The following is a 25,735-nucleotide window of genomic DNA, read 5'->3' on the forward strand; positions in this document are numbered from 1 at the left end:
TGTTTGCCTCCCATTCTATTATTTATTTGAGATCCAGAATCAATTTAAACAGGTTTGAATTCACTTAAGCCACATGTTGTTATTGTTTAGTCGTTTAGTGGTGTCCGACTCTTCGTGACCCCATGGACCAGAGCACGCCAGGCACTCCTGTCTTCCACTGCCTCCCGCAGTTTGGTCAAACTCATGCTGGTAGCTTCAAGAACACTGTCCAGCCATCTTGTCCTCTGTCATCCCCTTCTCCTTGTGCCCTCCATCTTTCCCAACATCAGGGTCTTTTCCAGGGAGTCTTCTCTTCTCATGAGGTGGCCAAAGTATTGGAGCCTCAGCTTCAGGATCTGTCCTTCCAGTGAGCACTCAGGGCTGATTTCCTTCAGAATGGATAGGTTTGATCTTCTTGCAGTCCATGGGACTCTCAAGAGTCTCCTCCAGCACCATAATTCAAAAGCATCAATTCTTTGGTGATCAGCCTTCTTGATGGTCCAGCTCTCACTTCCATACATCACTACTGGGAAAACCATAGCTTTTACTATACGGCATCTAAACCCCTGAGGAATTGATCAACCACAGGAGGTATGCGTTCGTCCATCATTTCTGATTAACTGGCCACTAAGGTTGGTAATGCGGGTGGTGCTGTGGTCTAAACCACTGAGCCTAGGGCTTGCCGATCGGAAGGTCAGCAGTTCGGATCCCCATGACAGGGTGAGCTCCCGTTGCTCAGTCCCAGCTCCTGCCAACCCAGCAGTTCAAAAGCACATCAAAGTGCAAGTAGATAACTAGGTACCGCTCTGGCAGGAAGGTAAACAGTGTTTCTGTGTGCTGCTCTGGTTTCACCAGAAGCGGCTTAGTCATGCTGGCCACATAACCAGGAAAAACTCTGTGGACAAACGTCAGCTCCCCTGGCCAGCAAAGTAAGATGAGCGCCGCAACCCCAGAGTCGTTCGTGACTGGACTTAACTGTCAGGGGTCCTTTACCTTATTTAGGTTGGTAACTGGAAAAGTCTGTACTTTCTGGCTAAATGTAACACCTTGAAGTGTTACAAATCAGAGGTTCTTTTGATCTGTTTGTAGCTGGTTCTTTATGAGAAAGGAACTCAAGTAGACCCAGAGAGTTGCAACTCGGGAAACATTTTTATTGTATACATTAAAATGGCAGTCCCTAACACACACACACACATTCTCAATCATACTCACCAACACCACTACAACAAGGAGCGGGTGGTGCTGTGGTCTAACCCACAGAGCCTCTTGGGCTTGCTGATTGGAAAGTCAGTGGTTCGAATCCCCACGACGGGGTGAGCTCCCATTGCTCTATACCAGCTCCTGCCAACATAGCAGTTCTAAAGCACCTCAAAGTGCAAGTAGATAAATAGGCAGCTGTGGTGATCACACAGGGTCCCCGGACGTTTGAAGGTCTATTGACCCTGTGCCACCACTGTGATTGCTTTCCCACTGCCACCAACCTCGGGTACACATAGCGTCAAGATAGTTGTTAACATTAAATCAAATAAGCAAGTTTATTTTATAAGCCTTAACAAGTTTATGGTTTCAGATAATTTTTCTTGTCAGTTTCTTAATCTTAGTTTCTATACCAGCTTATACCTTTCCTAATAACTGCTAACTAATTATCCCAACTGTCTATCTGACTCCTCCTATCAGTTTCTCTCACTCCCTCATAACACAACTCGACCAACCCACAGACTTATCCTCTCTCTTCCTTCTCCAACTCCCAACTGACTTCCCAACAACTCTAACTCTAACTCCTCCCCTTGGGTCCCACTGGCCAATCACTTCTCACTCATTTAACCCTTTCCTTATGACCCACCTAGGAGGCAAACACCACAGTAGCCAGAAGGTAAACAGTGTTTCCATGTGCTCTGGTTTACATCACAGTGTCCCGTTGCACCAGAAGCAGTTTAGTCATGCTAGCTACATGACCTGGAAAGCTGTCTATGGACAAACACCGGCTCCCTCGGCCTGAAAGCGAGATAAGTGTCACACCCCATAGTACCTTAGACTGGACTTAACCATCAAAATGATGATGGTTCCCTCCCCTTACACTTATAAAACAAAATAGGTGTGCAGAGATCAAAAGCCTGGTTGCTGTCCACTTTGAAAATATAACCAGAATTCTCCTGGGAATGATGGTGTATACTGAAAGGGCACTCCTGGGAGGGAAAGATGGTCATCCCATTCTAACATGTTGAGTAAAATATGAATTTGTTTCTGAAATTTGGCTGAGCTATACATTTGACCAAACTCTAATCTTTTCTTTTCATCATTAGGTGCACTTTAGAATTCAAATCAGGCCTTAGGACAATGATGTAGCATTTGGGGAAGAAAATACAGCCCAGTAACCCAGCACTGGAAACCAAGATGGAGAAGATCTGCACAGCCACCATGTATTTCCCCTTGGTGCTCAAGTAGGTTGGCACAAAGGAGACCCAAACACTGCAAAATACTAGCATACTGAAAGTTATAAACTTGGCTTCGTTGAAACCCCCAGGAAGCTTCCTGGAGAGGAAAGCAACCATAAAGGAGATGGCAGCCAGAAGGCCCATGTAGCCAAGGGCAGAGTAAAACATGGTGGTGGACCCTTCATTACACTGCAGAATTGTCTGTGTGACCTGGGAATCCATGTCCAGTTCTGGGAAGGGGGGATACATTCCTATCCAGGCAATGCAGATGCCAAACTGAATGCTGCAACAGAAGAGGACAATGGAGTTTGCCAAACTTTTCCCCACCCATTTCCTGATGCTGTTCCCAGGTTTTGTGGCCAAGAATGCAAGCACCACAGTAGTTGTTTTTGCTAGCACAGAAGAGACGCCAATTGAGAAGATGATGCTGAAGGCAGTTTGACGGAGAAGGCAGGTGACCTTTCGAGGCTGGCCGATGAATAGAAAGGAGGACAAAAAGGAAAGCAGGAGAGAAACGAGGAGGATGTAAGTCAGGTTTTGGTTGTTGGCTTTGACTAGTGGAGTGCTCTGGTACTTAATGAAGATTCCCAAAATAGTACTTGTGGTTAGGCACAAAAATAGGGCAAAGAAAGCCAAGGTTACCCCCAGGGGTTCTTCATAGGAGAGGAAGACTATGGTCTTGGGGATACATTGATGCCTCTCGTTGTTTGCGTATTGATCTTCTGGACACTGATGACAATGATCTGCATCTGATAGAAAAAATGATTTCAGTACATCAAATTCCAAGGTGTTCCAGAAATTTCATACCAAAATTTGATCCCCCCCCCCCATTATATTTTTACTCAGCATTCTCCCTTTCAACACAGTTCTTAGGCAGCGTCTCAAACAACCATGCAATAAGCCTGTTGGAGTCTGCCAAATCTTGGGAATCAGATGCAAAACTGAAGTCCTGGAGAAATAGTTACTCATCAGATAATGGATTGATTTTGAGCTTCATATGGCGATGATTAGTGCTTGGAATTAACTAGGTTATTGTTAATTTTAGTGTTTTGTTGGAAGCTGCCCAGAGTAGCTTGGGAAACCTAGCCAGATGGGCGGGTATAAATAATATATTATTATTATTATTATTATTATTATTATTATTATTATTATTACACCTGAAAGTAGTTCCCATAATTGCCATGGACAAAGGTGAATAAAGTCCATTTGAAGATAAAACTTTGAATGCTTTCTAGTTCATACTCTGATTCATCCCTCCATCCCACCAAAAGCCTCAAAGTATTAAGCCTTTGTTGTTGTTGTTTTAAAAAGTAAGTCAATTGGTCATGTAAAAAAAAAGTTGGAAAGCAAAAATTGGAGTCAATGTTCTATGGCTTATTAGGCAGATAAGGAGGTGTGCTGCTTACAGTATTAGTCATTTAATCACTGCAGTGGAAGAGGTTATAGTTTGAGCCTGCTTGGAGCTGTGCACTCAAACAGTGTGTTGGCCTAATTGTTTCACTGAAATAGAGTCACAAGAACCAAATAATAATAATTTTGAAATGTTGTGAAGAATCTGCATCTTAATTTTGGAAAGCACCACACACTTCCTTTGCAAAATTCCATTTCGAACCTAGCATGCCTACTTTCATCCTGACCCTATTTCTCAGTTTCCTAGGGCCTGTTGTTTCTTCAATACTATTTACCTGTGTTAGTGGAAATGGTTCCTTCTACGCAAGGGTCACAACTATAGCAGCAAATTGGCTGTCCTTCTGGCACCACCTTTCTGTATCCAGGTTGGCAACTTTCTGTACAGGTAGAGTGAGGTCTTGTCTAAAAAGGCATCAAGGAAACAAACAGTGTTTGGTGAGTTTCTGTTTTGTCTATAGGTACCAAACCATTCTATGGTGATGTATCCATGCTTTGCAGAATGGTATATATGGCTATACGAAGTATTTCAGCCTTGTTATCTCCAAATGAGAGGTTCAGGCTAAGGCCAACTTTTTATTCATCATTTATACACTATCTAAGTAGGATCTTGCAGGGATCCAGCATTATAATCTCCAAATAACCAAGGAGAGGTTGAGTTTGAGGCAAATATTAGCTATTTTGAATTTATTTGAACTGGAGACCTCCAGACTCACAGTTCACATTCCTAGCTACTGCTGAATTAATATGAATACATCCTCCACCTGATTAAACCAACTGGGCCACACGGTGGATTCCTCATGAATGGTAAGTTTTAGACCAAGTGATGCTTGGGTTTCCAGTTTACCAACTTTCACTCTTGCAGCTGATTCGTTAGGAAATGTGACCAAATTCACAACATCATAGTCAGACACTAATTCCCCATCCTCATCGAAATGCACCTCATCCATGGTAGTACTGTTGAAGTGGAGACTTCTTAGAAAAGGGTGGAGCTGGATGTGGGAGAAAGAGAATGTCAACATTTGCAAGATGGGCCAATTAGATTCATCCTTTCTTCCATCTGAGTCTTCATCCCCCAACCCTCTTTTCTTTGGCGGAAACTGATGTAGTGTTGGATAAATTTAAAAGTGGGTTCCTAGACTGGAGGTATCTCTCCCAGAAACCCAAAAGAAAAGGATGTAAGCTCCAAGTAGAAAAAATAGGCCTTTATTTATATGCTTATTTTCACTACATGATCTGTGCATGATTATCGTCTTCCAAAGCAGCTACTCTATTCTGAACTTAAAAATGGAAAACTTAAAGCTGGTGGTCAACAAAAGAGGTTTAAAGACTCTCCCAAGGAAAATCTTTTAAAAATGTAGTATAAACACCGACAACTGGGAAACAATGGCTTGCGAGCGCTCCAATTGGAGAACAGCCTTTACCAATGGTGTCATGGGCTTTGAAGACACTCAAACTCAGGAGGAAAGGGAGAAATGTGCTAGGAGGAAGGCACGCTTGGCAAATCCACACCGTGATCAACTCCCATCTGGAAACCTATGTCCCCACTGTGGAAGGACGTGTGGATCCAGAATTGGCCTCCACAGTCACTTACAGACTCACTGTTAAAACTGTGTTTATGGAAGACATAACTCAGCTACGAGTGATCACCAAAGAAGAAAGAAGAAGACATTCTATACTTGTATTTTGCTTTTCTACCCAGGAGCCCAGAGCTGTGTACATTCCCCTATCCCCCCTTTAAATCTTTGCAGCAACCCCATGATATAGATTAAACTGAGATAATATATGTGCATAAGCAGGATTTCTGGCCAAAAGACTGCAGGAGTGTGGGAAGGCGGGCAGAATGTCCACCCATTGCAACTGTAGTAAACGGATTTCACTCTCCCTCACCTGCCATGCTTCTATGTTTAGAAAATCCAGCCTGCCTTTTTCTGTAGTTCTCATGCGGCTGGACACAGATGTGATCAAAGCATGGAAGGCATGTGCTACAACATAGACAGCACTATAAACATTGCAACTCTCTGCAGACATGTCTTTCCCAAGCCAATCTACAGGGAGACCTTCCATTTTTTCCCTCCCCATGCATCTTCTCCAGGTTTTCCTTGACCATCTGTGGTTGGGATGAGAGCAATCAAAGGGTTTTGACCAAATCTGATTGAAGGAATCTTCATTTTGAGTCAAAAAAAGGTCCTGTGATTTAGATCTTCTGTTTGTTTGGGTGCTGAAGAACAATGCCCCATGGAAGAATACGATGTCCCAGTACTCAAAAGATGCGCTTAAGGTGAAGCCCCACAGAGCTGTGGCAATCCAAACTTTCCCTACCGGGGCATTGGTTTTTAGTTCAATTCTGTACAGCGCATGTGGCAACAGAAGCATTGAATCAGGATCCCCATAATAAAGGATCACGTTGGCTCTCCTCTGAATAAGATGTCCTAAAAACCTTAAAAGTATTTGTTTGGAAACAAAGAGGTCAATAGAAAATTGTGGGATTGCATATGTGAAGGCTAAACAAATGTCACTCCCAAAGACCATCGCCTTCATGGTTCTCATGAAAAGATCTCCACCATCATTGTCTGGAGCAATGAGACCGACCCACGTCCACCTAAAATGCAGCAGCAACTGAACGATGCCCATGTACTGTGGAGCTGCCTTGGGACTCATCCAGTAGGAAGAGGGGAACTGAGTTTTATCACTCATAGTATGGATTACAAAGCCGTAAGTGAGCTGGTATGGAGGAAAGGAATCAATGCTTAGTTTGGAAATAATGCTCAGGCGTTGCTTGTCTGAAATGTTTTCCACTTAACAGAGCAGTCTCACACATGTCTATTCAGAGGCAAGTCTTTTTTTGCACTTGGACAAAAAAAATGAGAGGCACAAATACAAGATGGGTGACACCTGGCTTGAGAGCAGTACATGTGAAAAGGATCTAGGAGTCTTGGTTGACCACAAACTTGACATGAGCCAACAGTGTGACGCGGCAGCTAAAAAAGCCAATGCAATTCTGGGCTGCATCAATAGGAGTCTAGCATCTAGATCAAGGGAAGTAATAGTGCCACTGCATTCTGCTCTGGTCAGACCTCACCTGGAGTACTGTGTCCAGTTCTGGGCACCACAGTTCAAGAAGGACACTGACAAACTGGAACGTGTCCAGAGGCGGGCAACCAAAATGGTCAAAGGACTGGAAACGATGCCTTATGAGGAACGGCTAAGGGAGCTGGGCATGTTTAGCCTGGAGAAGGGGTTAAGGGGTGATATGATAGCCATGTTCAAATATATAAAAGGATGTCATATAGAGGAGGGAGAAAGGTTGTTTTCTGCTGCTCCAGAGAAGCGGACACGGAGCAATGGATCCAAACTACAAGAAAGAAGATTCCACCTAAACATTAGGAAGAACTTCCTGACAGTAAGAGCTGTTCGACAATGGAATTTACTGCCAAGGAGTGTGGTGGAGTCTCCTACTTTGGAGGTCTTTAAGCAGAGGCTTGACAACCATATGTCAGGAGTGCTCTGATGGTGCTTCCTGCTTGGCAGGGGGTTGGACTCGATGGCCCTTGTGGTCTCTTCCAACTCTATGATTCTATGATTCTAAGTCCCCCTGAGTTAGATTGGAATCATACCCAGGCTATAGATCTGTTGACAGGGGGATGAAAAAACTCCCAATGGGGAAAGGTTGCAGAATTGGGGACTTTTCACTTTAGAGAAAAGGTGAACAAGAGATGGCATGTTTGGATCTAGACACATCAAAGAAGCGTTTCAGTTAAACGCATTGCAAACTTTCTTGTAAGAAATCACATTGGAGAAAACAGAACTCCACAGCGCCATCTGGTGTCACGGCATTATAATGCATATACAACACATACGAAACACTTTTTCTTCCCCAGTCTAGATGAGTCCCACAACTCCTGCTCTGAAAAAGACAGCGCTGCGTTGTGGAAGATTCACCCTCCAGTACATCCCTCTTCCTTACCCTTCTCCTCCAAACCTTATTGGGCCTCAGAAAACGGCAACAACAATGAGAAGCTTTTTCTGATTGAATTTTTTAAAAAATTATTCAATACAGGTTTCATCTTCCTGCTTGTGGTGCAGAGTTGCAGAAGGCAAGCAGTGTGAGGTCACAAGTTTATCCCAACTTTCCTGAGGCAGACATCAGCCCCAAACTCCTGAGCTGAGGAAAGGGTTCCACATTCTTCAATCCCCATTACCCCACTTTCAATCACAAGAGTTAAGGATACAAATAGGTAGCCGTGTTGGTCTGCCATGGTCAAAAAAGAGTTAAGGAGTTTGGTCTGGGATTTGTTCTGCCCAGTCCACGTTGTTCTCCCTACCTGAGGGACCTCGTAAATGTTTAGCATGGTTGCCATCTGGAAAAAGGTTTCAAAGTCCCCTCCTTGAATAACAGCCAGGAGCTTCCCTTGCCTTCCACACCTGAAATTAGGGACCATCCAATCTCTAGTCGACAACAGGTCTATGGTGGCTTCAGAGGCTGTCCTGGCACTGAAACAATTTTCATAGATCCTGTAGCCAAGGGTGATGTTAGGTAAGAGCTTGGGATTCTCATTAATCTCATTAATGGCAAACAAGATGGCCAGGATGTGTTGATAATTCCTTTGCAGTATCCTGGAATGGAAAGCAAATTGAACATCTACCACCTGAAATACTATGTTCAAATCCTGCTTTTTCCACTCGAGGTGTCAGTGACATTTAGATCTGAGTGGTTTGTCTACGTGGGGGGGGGGGAGAGATCTCCACCCCCATCATTCTGCCTGAACACTGAGGTCCAGCTCTGAGGGCCTTCTGGCAGTTCCTTCACTGTGAGAAGTGAGGTTACGGGGAACCAGGCAGAGGGCCTTCTCGGTAGTGGTGCCTGTCTTTTAAGAACATAAGAAGGGTCATGCTGAATAAGAGCAAAGGTCCATCATGTAGCTGTCTAATAGGAAGAAGGCATAAAAGCCCTGGCTTGGCTAGGACTCAGTGCCCTTTGGCTCATCCCAGCATAGAACAGTCTCCTTCAGTGGCCACAGAACCATAATTTACTTATTTTTCCCTTTCCTACCCTGTCCCCCTTTTCCTTTGACAATGTGTTATTTTAAATACAGTAACTGTAAACAACCTTGGATGTGTTGGGAAGAAAAGTGGCCTGTAACAGTAGCAATCAAAAATGGAATTATATACTATAGATGATGAATTCGCATTTTCTGCAAGATTGCTGTGAAATCTACCCATAATGCATTCAAAACAAAACAATAGTTTGCTTGTGTATCAATAGTTTGTTCCAGTAGTTCACTTACAGTATCAATTCAGTTAATAGTCCGGCAACAATTCATATACATTTAATTTAAATATTTCAGAACTTTGCATTTTTCTTCTCCATTCCCCTGATGGTACTACAACAGAAGTTGTAAGAAGTTTTTAAAAAATATATTCTAGGAGTCAATGTTCATTTTAATTTATCCAAACTTTTTCAGGTTTCAAATATTTAAAATGTCGGTGGATTTGCTACTTTTGGGGAGAGAGCAGAGACCTACAGACAGGCACATTCCTCTCTTTGAAGAGCGAAAGAATTTCTCTGCTGAAGCAGACCAAAGATCCTTTTTTCCCCAAGCAAAAGCCAAGGAGTTAATGAATATTATGGGAGTCAAAGTGCATTTGAATTTTTCCTGGTGATTCAGGTTGCTATTAGTAAAACTTTTCACGTGAAATTCTAGGAATTGGATCCTGCTACCTTTTATAACACCATGTAAAATGATCCTGGAAGACATCACAGACATCACCTTGCCAACAAAGGTCCGTATAGTTAAAGCCATGGTTTTCCCCGTGGTGATGTATGGAAGTGAGAGCTGGACCATAAAGAAGGCTGATCGCCGAAGAATTGATGCTTTTGAATTATGGTGTGGGAGGAGACTTTTGAGAGTCCCATGGACTGCAAGAAGATCAAACCTCTCCATTCTGAAGGAAATCAGCCCTGAGCGCTCACTGGAAGGACAGATCGTGAAGCTGAGGCTCCAATACTTTGCCACCACATGAGAAGAGAAGACTCCCTGGAAAAGACCCTGATGTTGGGAAGGACAGAGGGCACAAGGAGAAGAGGACGACAGAGGACGAGATGGTTGGACAGTGTTCTGGAAGCTACCAGCATGAGTTTGACCAAACTGTGGGAGGCAGTGGAAGACAGGAGTGCCTGGCGTGCTCTGGTCCATGGGGTCACAAAGAGTCGGACACGACTAAACGACTAAACAACAACAAAAATGATCCTGGAGGATAAGGAGAAATCTTTTTCTATAATTTAATGGGTAGTTCCACTTCTCACTTTTTTCCAGGGATGACGAGGAACCATTAAGGAGTACTCTTTGGGTTTTGGTCAATCAACCAGCTTCAAATCCACCTAACAGTTACCTCGTTCAACCCACGTTTTACCAGCTTCCTTGCAAGAGTATCATAAGTTGAGGGACTTTGTCCAAAGCATTACTGAAATCAAATAGGGAGCTGAAGATTCTGCTGCTCATTCAGAGCACAGGCTGCAGCAGGGAAGATCAGAATTGTCTGAGGACAACCAATACTTAATAGCAAATAGTACTTACGGTTGGAAGTCATGAGCAGGGTCAGACTTGAAAGTGTGTGTTGGATACACTGCCGTTCTCACGGGTATAACTCCGGCAATGAGGTAATCTCCTGGACTGTAATAATTATTTGGAGGTGTCTCTAGGTCTGAGAGATCTATCTCTATATTCATCACTACCCCAAAGAGCAAATGAAGCAATATGAGCAGTAGGGTCATTTTAGGCACAAGTGTGATGGCCTGGGAATCCGATTCAGAGGCTGAACCGGAGGAATCCAAGCCTGCACAGGAGTCCCCGCCTCCAGGGCCGGCTGAACTGGGGCAGGGCCTTGATTCTGAAGCGCCTGCACCTGTGCCGGATCCTCAGGAGCAGGCACCAGGTGAATCCACTCTGGCTCCGGAGGTGGTTGAGGACTCAGTGCCTACAGGTGAGTCTCCCCCTGGGTCCAGTAACCCTTCAGCCTCTCCTGCACTGCAGAGGCTCAGGGCAGAGAGGCGGAGGGAACTGGTTTCTCCCAGGAGGAGTGCTCGCCTTAAGGCCAGGAGAGGCAGGTTTCCTGGGGGGCCAGGACCGCCCCTGGCCTCAGAGAAGATAAAGGCCAGTCAGCCGGGTCCCAGGTTGCGGGAGCAACGTCGTTGAAGAGCTGTTTCGGCCAGCACCCAGTCCGGTTTCCCCAGAGTTTCTGTACTTGCTCGGCTCCTCGCTGTGGACCCCGCTTTGCCCGTGGAGGACTGTCTGCCGACCCTCGACTCAGGTCCTGGACCTCGCCCCACGGTAACCTCCCCCCTGGACCAGCACAACAATGAAGCAAGTGGCTCCTTTATTCAATTGGCTTTAGAATAAACCCAGTCAGTGGACTACCTTGACTGAGTTCACAGATTAAGAGCTTGGCTTCAGTGCTAATGGAGATACATTAAAGCATTTAACTGACAGACCAGCTCTGATTGTCTAACTCTTAGCTCTCGTTCTTATTAGCTCTTTTCAAATTTGGTGCAAGAAATTGCTGGGTTCTGATTATTACTATTATTATTACGGGTCTCAAAAGTGACATCCGGGGGTGGCGGGAGTCTTATGGGACTTTGGCCACAGGAACACTTATCAATCACATTGATTTTGATAATTGCAGGGGACATAAAACCATCTCTTCATTCATTCTCTTTGCAGCACATGCACAGATGGAGAAAACATGTTCGCAGCAGAGGGCTGAAATAAACACACAGAGACATATCTCTGTGTTGAATCAGGGTCACTTCTATTAATGTAAACCCCAAATTTATAGGTGTGGGAATTAATAATAATAATAATTAATTAAATAATAATAATAATAATAATAATAATAATAATAATAATAATAATAATAATAATATAATACTACCCTTCATCAAGAGATCCCAGGGCAGTTCATAGAATAAAAAACAAGATAAAACACAAGTAAATAATTAAACCAAAACAACAAAACAATATCCCACCTCCCCAGATACATTTAAAAGGCTGTAGAATATTAATCAGCCAAAGGCCTGGTTGTAGAGGAATGCCTTATATTCATGGGAATCCTGAAGATATAAGGGTGATCAGACCCCCTGCTGGGTCAGAAGCAAGGTAAATAGGGAGACTTTCCTGTATCACTGTCCCATGTTGTTGTTTAGTCGTTTAGTCGTGTCCGACTCTTCGTGACCCCCTGGACCAGAGCACTCCAGGCACTCCTGTCTTCCACTGCTTCCCGCAGTTTGGTCAAACTCATGCTGGTAGCTTCCAGAACACTGTCCAACCATCTCATCCTCTGTCGTTCCCTTCTCCTTGTGCCCTCAATCTTTCCCAACATCAGGGTCTTTTCCAGGGAGTCTTCTCTTCTCATGAGGTGGCCAAAGTATTGGAGCCTCGGCTTCATGATCTGTCCTTCCAGTGAGCACTCAGGGCTGATTTCCTTAAGAAAATCACTGTCCCTAGAGCCCTACAATTCTGGGTGGATGAGGCAGGTTGGTCACAGACAAAGCCCCTAGTCTGCTCCTTAACCCTTAAATGCAGGCCTCAGGTGCCGCCAATCATCCCCAAAGAAGTGCAAGGGGGTCACCAAGCTGCCTTGACTAGTTCTCCTTCCCGCACCTCCCTGCCGCATAAGGGGATCAAATCTCAATTTAGGCCCCCACTTTGGCCCACTGCTGAGAATAAGCTTGTGCAGAAGCCTTTGCAGGTCACCAGAGGTAACACATTTCCCCATGTCTACAATATCTCAAGTACCGCCTCTCCCCATATGAACCGACCTCGGACCCGGCAATCATCGTCTGAGGTGGTCAGGCGGCTGCCAGCAACTCCCACGGCTGGTTGCCCAGGAACGTACAAAGACAAGGAATGTTCTTACCGTCTGCTTTTTATTCAGTATTTACAGAGAGAGGCTTTGTAACCCAGCCTCTTGGATAATGGCGTTGTCCTGAATGAATCTCCACCCTCTCCCCATCTCTCCCACTTCCTCATTTGTCATCCCTATTGGTGCTGATAAGTGCCCTCTGCCTTTGAGCTCTTTGCTCTCCTACTTTCAAGGCTCTCCAGGTTCTGGGAGATGGAGGATCTGGAATGCTTTCAAAAAAAACACTGTATCCGTCAGCTGTCACCCCCCTGGTGCTTCCTCCTCCTCCTCTCCCATTATTTCCCAACTTTTCCCCTCATCTGCCTCTGAGATATGACCTCCCCCAAACCCCTGTTGTAATTCTGAAATGTCTTCCTCTTCTCTGGAAGGGTCAGGTTGGGGAGGTGGTCTCCACCATTCCTCCTCTGTCCAGTCCCTGACAGAGGTCCTTCTTCAAGTCCCGCCCCCCTCCACAAGAGGTGCAGGGAATGGCAACATGAGAATGGGCCTTTTCTGTGGTGGCTCTCCATTTTTGCAATGCTCTCCTCAAGGAGAAGGGGAGGAGTGGAGCTGGAGGAAAGTTAGAATGATCTCACCCCACCCAACACTTGCCTGGTGTTGTAATCTAAAACTGCAGCACTCCACAGACACTGGCTTTCTGGGGGACTATTCTATGATACAGATCTGCAGAAACACCTGCAGATCAATTCAGGACAACCTGATCAGTCCTGTAGTGATTTGTAGCTGCTTCAGTCTGATATGGGCAGAACAGAAATTGGCTCAGAACAGCCTAGTTTGGTTTGGCCTTTGTCCAAATCCAGTTCACAGCCCAGGTACACACAACCTACATTGTGAGAACAATATAGACCTTTCCGTTTTGTTTCAGTTATTTAATTGAGCCAGCTTTTCCATACTGTTTTACAATATATGTCATCTAGCCCAACCTCCTGCTATGCTGGGATGTTCTTTAGTTTACGCTATTGTGTCAGTTTGATCATTTTGTATGGTTTTACACAATGTTGCCAGGGTGTGTGTGACACAGGGAGGTATTGGCCCTGAATCCCTCTTGTCAGCTGCATTCCCTATGAAGATAGAATAGGGAAACTCTGTAAAATCCAGGGTGTATTAAAATTGCAGCACTTTTCAGGTGGGGGCAGTTTATTTTTGGCTGACATTTACAAAGTGTTGCCATATTTCAAAAAGTGAAAATCTGGACAGAAAAGTTTTGACATCTCCCCCCCCCCAAAAAAAAATCTCAAACAAGTTTAAGGAAAGGAAAAAAAGTTAAAGGAAAACACCAAAACAACGAACTTGAATTCAATTTGAACTTGAACTTATCTTATGGCATTAATGAACTTTTCTGAAAATGGAGGTTAAGTCTGAGAATGATTGCAATGTTATTTAATGGAATAAAATTTTCTTCTCTGGAAGAAAGACAGGACTGACTCTCTGAATATCTCTATACTTTTGGGAAAGAGTTTTTGGACTTTTCAGAGTGTTGAAGATACCAAACCTAATGGAGTTACAACTGTGGACTTATTTTATTAAAAAGGCATCGGCTGGTTAAAAACCAAGATTGAAAGAAAAGGACTATAATATCCATAGCTAAAATTGGACTAAATGGGATTTAAAATGAAAATCAATATCATAGTTTTATTTATATTGGATACTAAAATTGTTGGTGTGAATGGATGTTAAGAATTGAATATATAATGGTTAAAATTTGTGAGCAATATGGGAGGAGGGGAGGGAAGAAGTTGGAAGGACTGGTTTTCTCTACTGAGTCTACCGAAATGACCTTGACAATGTATTGATAAAGTTAAAAATAACACTTTCCTTGGTGGGAAAGGACTCTTTGTTTTGAAATTTAACTTTGTAGAGGAAGTTGGGAAACAGGGAGAGAACTGGGCCCCCTCATACCAGATTAGAAATGGCAGAAGGAAAAATGTCAATGTTAGAACAAACCAGCAAGGCTGTAACACAAGACATCATAAGATCTGGACTATATGATTTGCTTTTAGAATTTAAAAGAGAACTTTTTCGGGTAAAGGAAAATGTTGTTAACACAGTTTCTCAAATTTGGAAAAACACCAATTTACGTTCAGAGGCTCTGGGACAATTTAAAGAGGGGAATGTACAAACCACTAAGGTGAGAATAGTAGAGGAGCGAGGTTTGAGGAAAATGCAAGGGAAAGTAAGGGTGGTCCCATATGAAAATGGTACCCCGTGTGAATTAATTTGGGAGGCTTTGACTGTGATGAAGATGAAACAGGAAAGGAGGGCAAATTGTATGAAAGGCTACTATGTGGTGGCAATGTAAAGTTATCAAAAAGGCCTGGGAAATGACATACAAAGACTTGAAGACAATGATGAAAGTGATTTTTGTTTCTAAAAAAACAAAAATGGAAGCTATGATATTGGCAGGAACAGGACCTAATGGACTTATGGAGCAAAAGACTTATACCTGAGTCTGGAGGCCAGGCCAAGATCAGCCCATCCCTACAGAAGGAAGAAGCCACTGCCGAAGAAGATAAAGAAGATTGGCAAATTTTTAAGGATTGTATGAAATGTATGTTTTTATGTTTGTATATTCGTAATATATATGTATTAATGTTGAATTATTTTAATAATAAAATATTTGATTATTATTTTTTTTATAAAAAAAGATTGGCAAAACAAACTAGTGAACATATTAGGTAATTTGAAACCCAAGAAAGAAAGGGCAGCATTGTTTTTTCTTAAAAAAGGGAAATGTTTAATGCATAATTTTTGAGGGTTGTGTATAGATTTTTACATAAGTAGAACTTTTAAAAGTCACTTGTATTAAGATAAAACTGGATTGTTAAGATTATATTAGCATACTCAAAGCGTAAAACAATGAGACCAAGAAAGAGGGGGAAGTCAATTGAGTTAAGATTTATGATTTGAATTTTTCTTTGTGATGTTTTTGTTTGTTTGTTTTTTCTTGTTATTATAAAATTAATATAGTGGTACCTCAGGTTAAGTACTTAATTCGTTCCGGAGGTCCGTTCTTAACCTGAAACTGTTCTTAACCTGAAGCACCACTTTAGCTAATGGGGCCTCCTGCTGCCGCCGCACCGCCGGAGGACGATTTCTGTTCTTATCCTGAAGCAAAGTTCTTAACCTGAAGCACTATTTCTGGGTTAGCGGAGTCTGTAACCTGAAGCGTATGTAACCCGAGGTACTGCTGTAAATTGTATTTTTAAAAATGACATGTGGCTGAACTATACATCCTACACAAGCCTCCTTTTTTTCTTCCTTTTCATCATTAGGTGCTCCTTTGTATTCAGATCAGGTCTCAGTAAAATGATGTAGCATTTGGGAAGGAAGATGAAACCCAGTAACCCACCACAGGAAGTCAAGATGGAAAGGACCTGCAAAAATGTCATGTTGTTTCCTTTGCTGCCTACGTACACTAGAAAAGTACAGACCCAAATGCTGCCAAACGTTAGCATGCCAAAAGTGATAAACTTGGTTTCTTGGAAACCCCAAGGTAGTTTCATGGTTAAGAAAGCAACACCAAAAGAAGCAGTAGACAGAAGGCCTACGTAGGTAAAGGTATAATGAAATACAGCTGCAGAACCTTCATTGCATTGCATTACTAACTGATCAGCTGTGGATCCCTTGCCAAATTCTGGGAAGGGGGGAGATATTCCCGTGAAGACCAGGCAGATGACAAACGGAACGACGGAAAAGAAAAGGAAGATCGCATTTGGCAAATTCTTTTCCACCCATTTGCTGACGGTGTTCTCTGGCTTTGTGGCCATGAATGCCAACAGCACAGTGGTCATTTTTGCCAGAACAGAAGAGAGGGTGACTGAGATGAATGTGCCGAAAACTATTTGACGGAGAATGCAGTTGAGCTTTTTAGGCTGGCCAAGGAATACAAAGGAGGACAAAAAGCAAAGCAGGAGAGAAACAAGGAGGATGTAAGTGAGGTTTCGATTGTTGGCTTTAACAAATGGAGTGTCCCTGTATTTAATGAAGATTTTCAGAACACAACCTGTGGTGAAGCACAAGAACAGGGCAAAGAAAACCAAGGTAATCCCTAGGGGTTCTTCATAAGAGAGGAAGACTATGGTCTTGGGAAAACATTGATCCCTCTCATTGTTTGGGTATTTATCTTCCGGGCACTGGTGGCAATGATCTGCATCTGAAAGAAATAAACCCAATGATTTCAGTCAATCAATCAATCAGTCAATCAATCAATTTTATTATTTATACCCCGCCCATCTAATTGGGTTTCCCCAGCTACTCTGGGCAACAGAATTAAAATTTAAAAAATGATAAAACATCAAACATTAAAAACTTCCCTAAACAGGACTGCCTTCAGATGTCTTCTAAAAGTCAGATAGTTGTCTATTTCCTTGACATTTGACGAGAGGGCGTCCCACAGAGCAGGCACCACTACAGAGAAGGTCCTCTGTCTGCTTTCCTGTAACCTCACTAATCACAGTGAAGGAACTGCCAGAAGGCCCTCGGAGCCGGACCTCAGTGTCCGCACTGAGTGATGGGGGTGGAGCCACCATGTATTTCCCCTTGGTGCTCAAGTAAGTTGGCACAAAGGAGACCCAAACACTGCAAAACACCAGCATGCTGTAGGTGATAAACCTGGCTTCGTTGAAACTGCCAGGGAGCTTCCTGGCGAGAAAAGCTACAGTAAAAGATATGGCAGCCAGAAGGCCCATGTAGCCAAGGGCACAATAAAACATAGTGACAGACCCTTCATTGCACTGCAGAATTGTCTGTGTGACTTGGGAATCCATGTCCAGTTCTGGGAAGGGGGGAGATATTCCGATCCAGGCAATGCAGATGCCAAACTGAAAGGCAGAACCAAAAAGGACAATACCATTTGCCAAACTCTTTCCCACCCACTTGCTAATGCTGTTCCCTGGTTTTGTGGCCATGAATGCCAAAACCACAGTTATAGTTTTTGCCAGCACAGAAGAGACGGCGACCGAGAAGATGATGCTGAAGATGGTTTGGCAGAGAAGGCAGGTGACCTTTTGAGTCTGGCCAATGAATAGAAAGGAGGACAAAAAGGAAAGCAGGAGAGAAAGGAGCTTTGTAAGTATTTCTATACGACTGTTGTAAACGCTCTGATACTTTTTATGAATATGTATATAAAAAATAACTGCTGAAATGTGGTTGAACTATACATCCGACACAACCCCCTTTTTTCCCTTCCTTTTCATCATTAGGTGCTCCTTTGTATTCAGATCAGGCCTCAGTACAATGATGTAGCATTTGGGAAGGAAGATGTAACCCAATAACCCACCACTGGAAGCCAAGATGGAATAGACTTGCAAAACTGCCATGTTTTTTCCATCGGTGCCTGCAAAGAATGGCAAAGTGAAGACCCAAACCCAGCCAAGCATTAGCATGATCAAAGTGATATACTTGGTTTCTTGGAAACCCCATGGTAATTTCATGGTTAAGAAAGCAACACCAAAAGAGGCAATACCCAGAAGGGCTATGTAGAAAGAGAGAGAATAAACTATAATGGCAGAACCTTCATTGCATTGCAATACTATCTGTCCAGCTGCGGAATCCTTGCCAAATTCTGGGGAGGGGGGAGAAATTCCAATCAAGACCAGGCAGATGACCAACTGAATGATGGAACAGAAAAGGACGATGGCATTTGGCAAACTCCTTCCCACCCATTTGCTGACACTGTTTCCTGGCTTTGTGGCCATGAATGCCAACAGCACAGTGGTCATTTTTGCCAGAAGAGAAGAGAGGGTGACTGAGATGCAAGTGCTGAAAGCTATTACACGAAGAATGCAGTTGAGCTTTTGAGGCTGGCCAAGGAATAGAAAGGAAGATAACAAACCAAACAGAAGAGAAACAAGGAGGATGTACGTGAGGTTTTGATGGTTTGCTTTAACTATTGGAGTGCCTTGGTATTTAATAAAGATTCCGAGAACAGAAGCTGTGATGAAACACAAGAACAGGGCAAAGAAAGCCAGGATAATCCCCAGAGGTTCTTCATAGGAGAGGAAGACTATGGTCTTGGGAAAACATTGATCCCTCTCATTGTTTGGGTATTTATCTTCTGGGCACTGGTGGCAATGATCTGCATCTGAAAGAAATAAACCCTAAGATTTCAGTATAATGATGATGATGATGATGATGATGATGATGATGATGATGATGATGCATCTCTGGGTTATTTGTGGGGCCTGCCTGGTGTTTTCACATGTGTAGAATGTGTGCTTTTATTTAAAATGCATCTCTGGGTTATTTGTGGGGCCTGCCTGGTGTTTTTACATGAGTAGAATGTGTGCTTTTATTTAAAATGCATCACTGGATTATTTGTGGGGCATAATAATTCGTTCATCCCCCCCCAAAAAAAACAATCTGGCCCCGTACAAGATCTGAGGGAAAGGGGACCAGCCCCCTGCTGAAAAGGTTTCTGACCCCTGGTCCAAATGAAGGGAAGTAATAGTACTACTCCATTCTGCCTTGGTCAGCCCAAACCTGGAATACTGTGTCCAGTTCTGGGATCACAATTTAAGAAGGATATTGAGAAGCTGGAATGTGTGCAGAGGAGGGTGCACAATATGATCAGGGTCTGGAAACCAAGCCTTGTGAGGAATGGTTGAGGAAGGTGTGTATGTTTAGATTATCACTTTTGAGATCTTTGAGATCTAGGGAATCACTAGCATAGTTAAATTCCTGGAGAAATAGTTATTTATTAGATAATGGTGTTAATGTTGAAGTGCCTAGCACCATGATTAGTACTTATAATTACCTAGTTCAGCTGAACAAACGTGACTGAAATAATTAAAAAATGTTTAGGAAACAGTGGAAGGTTGCTCCCATAATTGCTGGTGAACAACAGGTAAATACATTTCAGGCAGAATTTTGAATGATTTTTAGTTCATACTTATGTCCACTCCCCCATGCCACAGAGGGCTCAAATTCTTAGCTTTCAATTTTAGAAAAGGAAGTTGTACATCTATAAAGTTAGTAAGCAAAATATGGAGGCAGTGTTTGTGGCTTATTAGGCAGATATAGAGGTACTGCTGTTGCTAAGGATTTTTATTTATTCATTTTCATAATAATTTTTATTAGTTTTCAATTACAACAATCCAACAATGCCAAATTATAATACAATGAATAATACCAATCATAGAGATGCCAAATTATACAATTTGGGTAGCCCCCCACATGCTAGAATTAATGGCTTGATGATTTTCTTTGTTTCTGCGTTCCTATTGCTAAGGATTTTTAGTCATTTTAGATGAACAAGTTGTAATCTGAACCCGCTTAGAGCAACACTCTTAAGCGATGCACTAGGATGGATTCACCAGAACTCCAAATTAATATTGAAATGTGCCTCTTGAAATTCTGGATCAGAATTCAACAAAGCTGAACTTACTTGGTTTGCAAAATTTCAGTTCAGACCAAACATGACCATTTTTGTCCTGAACCTGCCCCTTGAAATGCCCCTCCCTCCCCCCGGATCTTCTGTTCCTTCAAACCCATTTACCAGTATGAGTAGAAATGGTTCCTTGTCTGCAGGGGGCACAATCATAGCAGCAAATTGGTTGTCCTTCTGGCACAATCTTGCTGTATCCAGATTGGCAGCTTTCTGTACAAGTAGAATGGGGCCGTGTCTGAAGAGAATCAAGAAAGGAAAAACCTGTCTGAGGGATTTCTGTAGGTACTATACCATTCTGTTTTCATGTGTCCATTCCTTGCAGAACAACTTTGGATCATGTTCCCATCCCTGATCTCTAAACAACCAATATATATATATAAATAAAAAAGTTGTCCAGTAGCACCTTAGAGACCAACTAAGTTCGTTCTGGGTATAAGCTTAGCTTTTGTATGCATGCCAAGAACAAAATTAGCTGGTCTCTTTTTTATATATCTATCGACTGCATCAGACCAACATGGCTACCTACCTGACTCTGAACAACCAAGGAGAGATTGAGGCTGAGACCAGCTATATTGTAATTTGCTAATTTGAACAGGAGACTTCCAGGCTCAAAGCTCACTACTACATTACGCTAGCTTGGAAATTATGAATAGGTTGGATGGCCATCTGTCATAGATGCTTCAGCTGACATTCCTGCATTGCAGGGGGTTGGACAAGACAACCCTCAGGTCCCTTCCAACTCTAGGTTTCTAAGATTCTATGAATAGATTCCTCACCTGATTGAACCAACTGGGCCACACAATGACTTCCTCATGAATAGTTAGCTCTAGACCAGAAGATGCTTGCCTCTTCAGCTTCCCAACTTTCACTCTTATGGCAGATTGGTTAGGAAATGCAACCAAATTCGCAATATCATAGTCAGCCACCAACTCCCTGTCCTCATCAAAATACCTCTCATTTATGGTAGCACTGTTGAAGTGGAGCCTTCTCAGAAAAGGGTGAAGCTAGAAAGAGAGAGATAAAATGTCAACATGTGTACTATGGGTCAATGAATCACATTCCTTCCTTCTTCCATCCTAATCTTAATTCCCCGCCTCACCTCCATTCCTTTAATGGAAACTGATGCACCACCTGATTGCCTGAAGATATTTACCTGGAAATTCCAGGATTTCAACGTTGGGATTCTCTGTTACTGAGCTACAGTCTCTCCTTATTGGGACAGTTTGCTGCAGCAAGCAGCTTGAGATGGCCAAAGGCTCAATTTGTGTTGCATTTCTAGGCACATGTCTGAGCGTTCCCCATGCCTTCCAGTGCTTTCCTTGCAACCTCCTGCCTTTTACCACTGAATCAGAGCAAATGGCAGAAAACCCAAGTTGCCACTTGTTCCAATTGAGGGCAAAAAAAAGACTCTGACCTCTGCAAAGAAAGCACTGGGAGAAAAGGGAAATGTGGATGAGCCCTAAGTGAATGAAAGTAGTGTGAGACAACAAGAAACACCCCCCTCTCCCCCTCTCTCCCTCTCCCCCTCTCTCCCCCTCTCTCCCTCTCCCCCTCTCTCCCTCTCTCCCTCTCCCCCTCTCTCCCCCTCCCCCTCTCTCCCTCTCTCTCTCCCTCTCTCCCTCTCCCCGCGTGTCTCTCTCACCTGCCATGGCTCTACATTCAGAATGTCCTGTCTGCCTTTTTTGGTACTCAACGTGTGGCTTGATGCAGATGTCATCAGAGCATGCAAGGCGTGCGCTGTGACATAGACAGCACTGTAAACATTGTAGCTCTCAGCAGACATGCCTTTCCCATGCCAATCTGAGGGAAGACCTTCCAGTTTCCCCCTCCTCATGCATCTTTTCCAAGTGTTCCTTGACCATTTGTGGTTGGGACGAGAGCAGTCAAATGTTTCTGACCAAGCATGATCCAATGTATCTTCATTGTGAGTCAAGAAAAGGTTCTGAGATTCCGACTTCTTATTTGCTTGGATGATGAAGGACAGTGCGCCGTGGAAGAATTTGATATTCTCATATACAAAAGATGAACTTAAGATGAACCCCCACAGAGCTGTGGAGATCCAAACTTTCCCTACAGAAGCATTGCTTTTTGTTTCAATTTCATTTAGTGTGTGTGCCAGCAGAAACATTGAGTTGGAGTCCCCATAACAAATAATCACATTGGCTTTCTTCTGTGTAAGGTTGGCTTGAAAATATATCGAGTGTTGTTTTGTACCATGAATTTTATCAGAAGACAATTGTGGGATTCCATAAGTGAAGGCAACACAAATATCACTCTCAACGAATGTTGCCATCATGGTTTGCAGGAAGTGATCCCCATCATTATTTTTTGGAGCAAGGAGTCCGACCCACGTCCAACTGAAATGCAGGAGCAACTTCACTATCCCCCTATATTGCAGAGTTTCCTTCGGACTCATCCAGTAGGAAGAGGGGAACAGAGTTTTAGCATTCAGAATATGGTTAGCAAAACCATAAGTGAGCTAGAAGGAGAGGAATTGATGCTTAGTGTTGCAAATAATCTGCAGACATTGCGAAATGCAAATATAGAATGTAGCATTTGCAGATCTTATGAAGAAAATAAGGATGCACAAAACTATAAAAGCCCCATGTCCACTTTAACTTCAACATTCCAAAGTCCTGATATTATTACTTCTGATAATCACAACAACAAAGTGTGCTAACCCCGATAAATAAAACAGTTTTTGTGCAGTTTTGCAACTCTCAGCTTGGATTTTTTTGTCTTGACAGCTTAACAACAGTGACTAAATGACAAGGAATCCTTTAGCGACAGGGTTCCTGTTTAAGGCTTTGCAATGTTGCCCTCACATTCTGCTTTCTAACTTCCTTAATAAATTTTTGAGTCACTGACTTCTTATTTAAATTCCCTGAGAATTTAAAGTTTCTTTTATATAGGTGTCATCTTCCTAAGTGTACTACAGAGCTGCAAAAGGCAAACAGTGTGAGTTCATGTGTTTATCCCAACTTCCTTGAGACAGACGTCAACGGAAAACTCCCAAACCGAGAAAAGGGTTATATACTCTTCAACCCCCATCGCCCCCTGTTTCAATTACAAGAGTTAAGCAGTTAGATCTGAGATTTGCTCAGTCAGGCCTCCCCTTGTTCTCCATACCTGCGGGACCTTGTAAGCATTTAGCACGGCTGCCATTTGAAAAAAGGTTTCAAAATCCCCTCCTTGAATAACAGCCAGGAGCTTGCCTTGCCTTCCACACCTGAAATTAGGTACCATCCAATGCCTGGTAGAGAGCAGGTCTACCGTGGCTTCAGAGGCTGTCCTGGCACTGAAACAATTTTCATAGATGCTGTAGCCAAGGGTGATGTTAGGTAAGAGCTTGGGATTTTCATTGATCTCATGAATGGCAAACAAGATGGTCAGAATGTATTGGTGGTTCCTCTCCAGTATCCTGGAATGAAAAGCAAATGTCATATCTATTGGTGCAATGAAAAAATAGGTATCAAAGAGGAATTCCAGGATGCCAAGATCTAAATTTGGGGCAAGTTCTCTTTGAGAGAATCCCAGCAGAGATTTAGAATCACAAAAGATGCAGGAAAGTAAAGCATGGAACTGTAGTTTGTTAGTCCTACAATATATGCTCTTCTAAGATCCTTCCAAAGTTTCCCACTTCCCCTAGCATTGAAAAAGATCACATATTTGGTAAGTTAAAAATGGTTTAGTTACAGAGTCTTCAAAGGTCAGGTTTATGTTATTTAATTTATATATATAATTTTTTAAATTAAATTTTCTGTTTTACAATTTAGAGTATTCACTTAAACAGCCTTAAAATATCAACGACTTCCCTTCTTCTCTTTCCATGGTTCATTTTGCATAGCCTAAATCCCTGCATATTTTACATAAACTAAACCATTCAGTATTCCATTATTACTTCCATCAAAACCTATTTACACTGTTGAATTTATCTTAATACTGCCAACATTTTCAAGTGTACACAATTTCTCCCCATATATTCAATAAACATTTTCCAATCTTCTTTAAACGTATGTTCTTCTTGTTCTCTTATACTATATTAGGTCCACAAGCTGCGCATATTCCATCAGTTTAAGTTGTCATTTAAGTTGTTGACAGTGTTTGACCAAGAATAGATGTTTGTTCCTTGGGAAAAGGAGACTTTGGTGAGCAGCTTCCATTAATACAGCCAGACGAATCTTCTATTTTCCTAGTCACCTTTCAAGTTGTATTTCAAAACTAAGGAGCTTAAGAAACTGATGCTCACCCCACATATAAACTGCTACAGAGAATAACAGAATTGTCTGAGGACAGTTAAAGGCTAACATGAAGGGACACTTACGGTTTGAAGTCGTGGGTGGGGTCAGACATGAAAGCATATGATGGATAGACAGCTGTTCCCACTGGTATAACTGCAGTAATGAGGTAATCTCCAGGACTGTAATAATTATTTGGTGGTGTTGATGGGTTTGAGAGGTTTACATCTTCATTCATCACTACCCCAAAGGGCAAATGGAGCAATATTAGCAGCAGGATCATTTTAAACACAAGGAAGAGACACCTTCCTTCAATTAACTCCGCAATATACCCAGTCCATGCACTGGCAGAGAAATTTGCCAAGAAAACACCGTGACAGTCTTGCAAGCCTCATCCTGTGTCTGGCTTCTCAGAGGAAGAGCCCAAGCCTGGCTTCCGTGGAAAAGAAGATACAAACATCAGACCGACAGACTAAATCTCAGCCTTCATCCTCATTACTTCAGTATATTTATATATTTATGTTGCTCTTTTTCCAGATTTGGGGAATAAATGATCAATGATTCAGGGTTATTATTATTATTATTCATCCCAAAGTGACATCTGGGTAAAAATAACTTATGGGACCTTGGTCACAGGAACACACATCAATGATGGTGATTTCAATAATTGCAGGGGACGTATGGCCTTCTCTTTGCATACTCTCTGCGGCACATTCACAGGCTCTGGGAAGGCGAAAACCTGTTTGCACAGCTTTATGCCATGTTTTCCCTTGGGACAATTGAAGAGATGATGAAAATGGACTAAAGTTAAGTGTAGCTGTGGGCAGCTCATTATTCTCCAGTTTTTTTGCTGAACTACATCTCTGACTATTGGCCAGGCTGGTGGGCATTGTAGTCTGAAGTCAAGGGCACTCCCTAGCCATGTGGCAGATACTTAACCCTTTCTAGTCCAAGCTGATACTTAACAGTTTCCATGGCTCTGAATACCCATGCACACTAGCCTTGCATCTAAGCAGTCATTCTCAGGTCGGTCCTCTTTGCAGAGGTTGCAGCAACTTGGGGGGGGGTCCACACCAAGTATTACCAAGTATTGACAATACACTATGTATTTGTTGGGATGCAGCCAAAGGAATCGGGGGCAATTGGCAGGCCCCCAGCTGGCCCCAGCCCACTCGCTGCTGTGCCAGATGGTCTCCAGTTCTTGGATGAGCATAAGCTGCGACCCTAGCTTCAGAAGCCTTCAGAAGCTGAGCACGCACACTCAGAAGAGTAAATAACACTGTGCAACAGAAGTGGCAGGGAGAGGCTGTGTTGAGCATATTTACAAGCAATTTATTCAGCATACATCAGGACAAAAGGAAAACATG

The 25,735-nt window shown here is 42.9% G+C and overlaps 2 protein-coding genes across 2 annotated transcripts in view; one reads left to right on the top strand and one right to left on the bottom strand.

Annotated features, from left to right (window-relative positions):
- The window catches only part of LOC308580708 (vomeronasal type-2 receptor 26-like), a gene marked incomplete at its 5' end in the record, with an annotated part of 196,714 nt that overhangs the window by 39,920 nt on the left and 131,059 nt on the right, over positions 1-25,735 (top strand). The window lies entirely within an intron of this gene.
- Positions 2,013-24,606, bottom strand: LOC308579672 (vomeronasal type-2 receptor 26-like; the record flags this gene model as incomplete). Its single annotated transcript, XM_081180607.1, has 9 exons — positions 2,013-3,163; positions 4,100-4,226; positions 4,577-4,813; positions 8,147-8,438; positions 17,466-17,563; positions 20,239-20,340; positions 20,907-21,134; positions 23,260-23,551; positions 24,455-24,606. The coding sequence occupies 9 exons, from the start codon at positions 24,604-24,606 to the stop codon at positions 2,259-2,261; spliced, it is 2,433 nt and encodes an 810-aa protein (XP_081036733.1). The 3' UTR covers positions 2,013-2,258.

The sequence above is a fragment of the Podarcis bocagei genome (genome assembly GCF_964188305.1).
Source record: "Podarcis bocagei genome assembly, chromosome: 2".
Classification (NCBI taxonomy): Eukaryota; Metazoa; Chordata; class Lepidosauria; order Squamata; family Lacertidae; genus Podarcis; species Podarcis bocagei.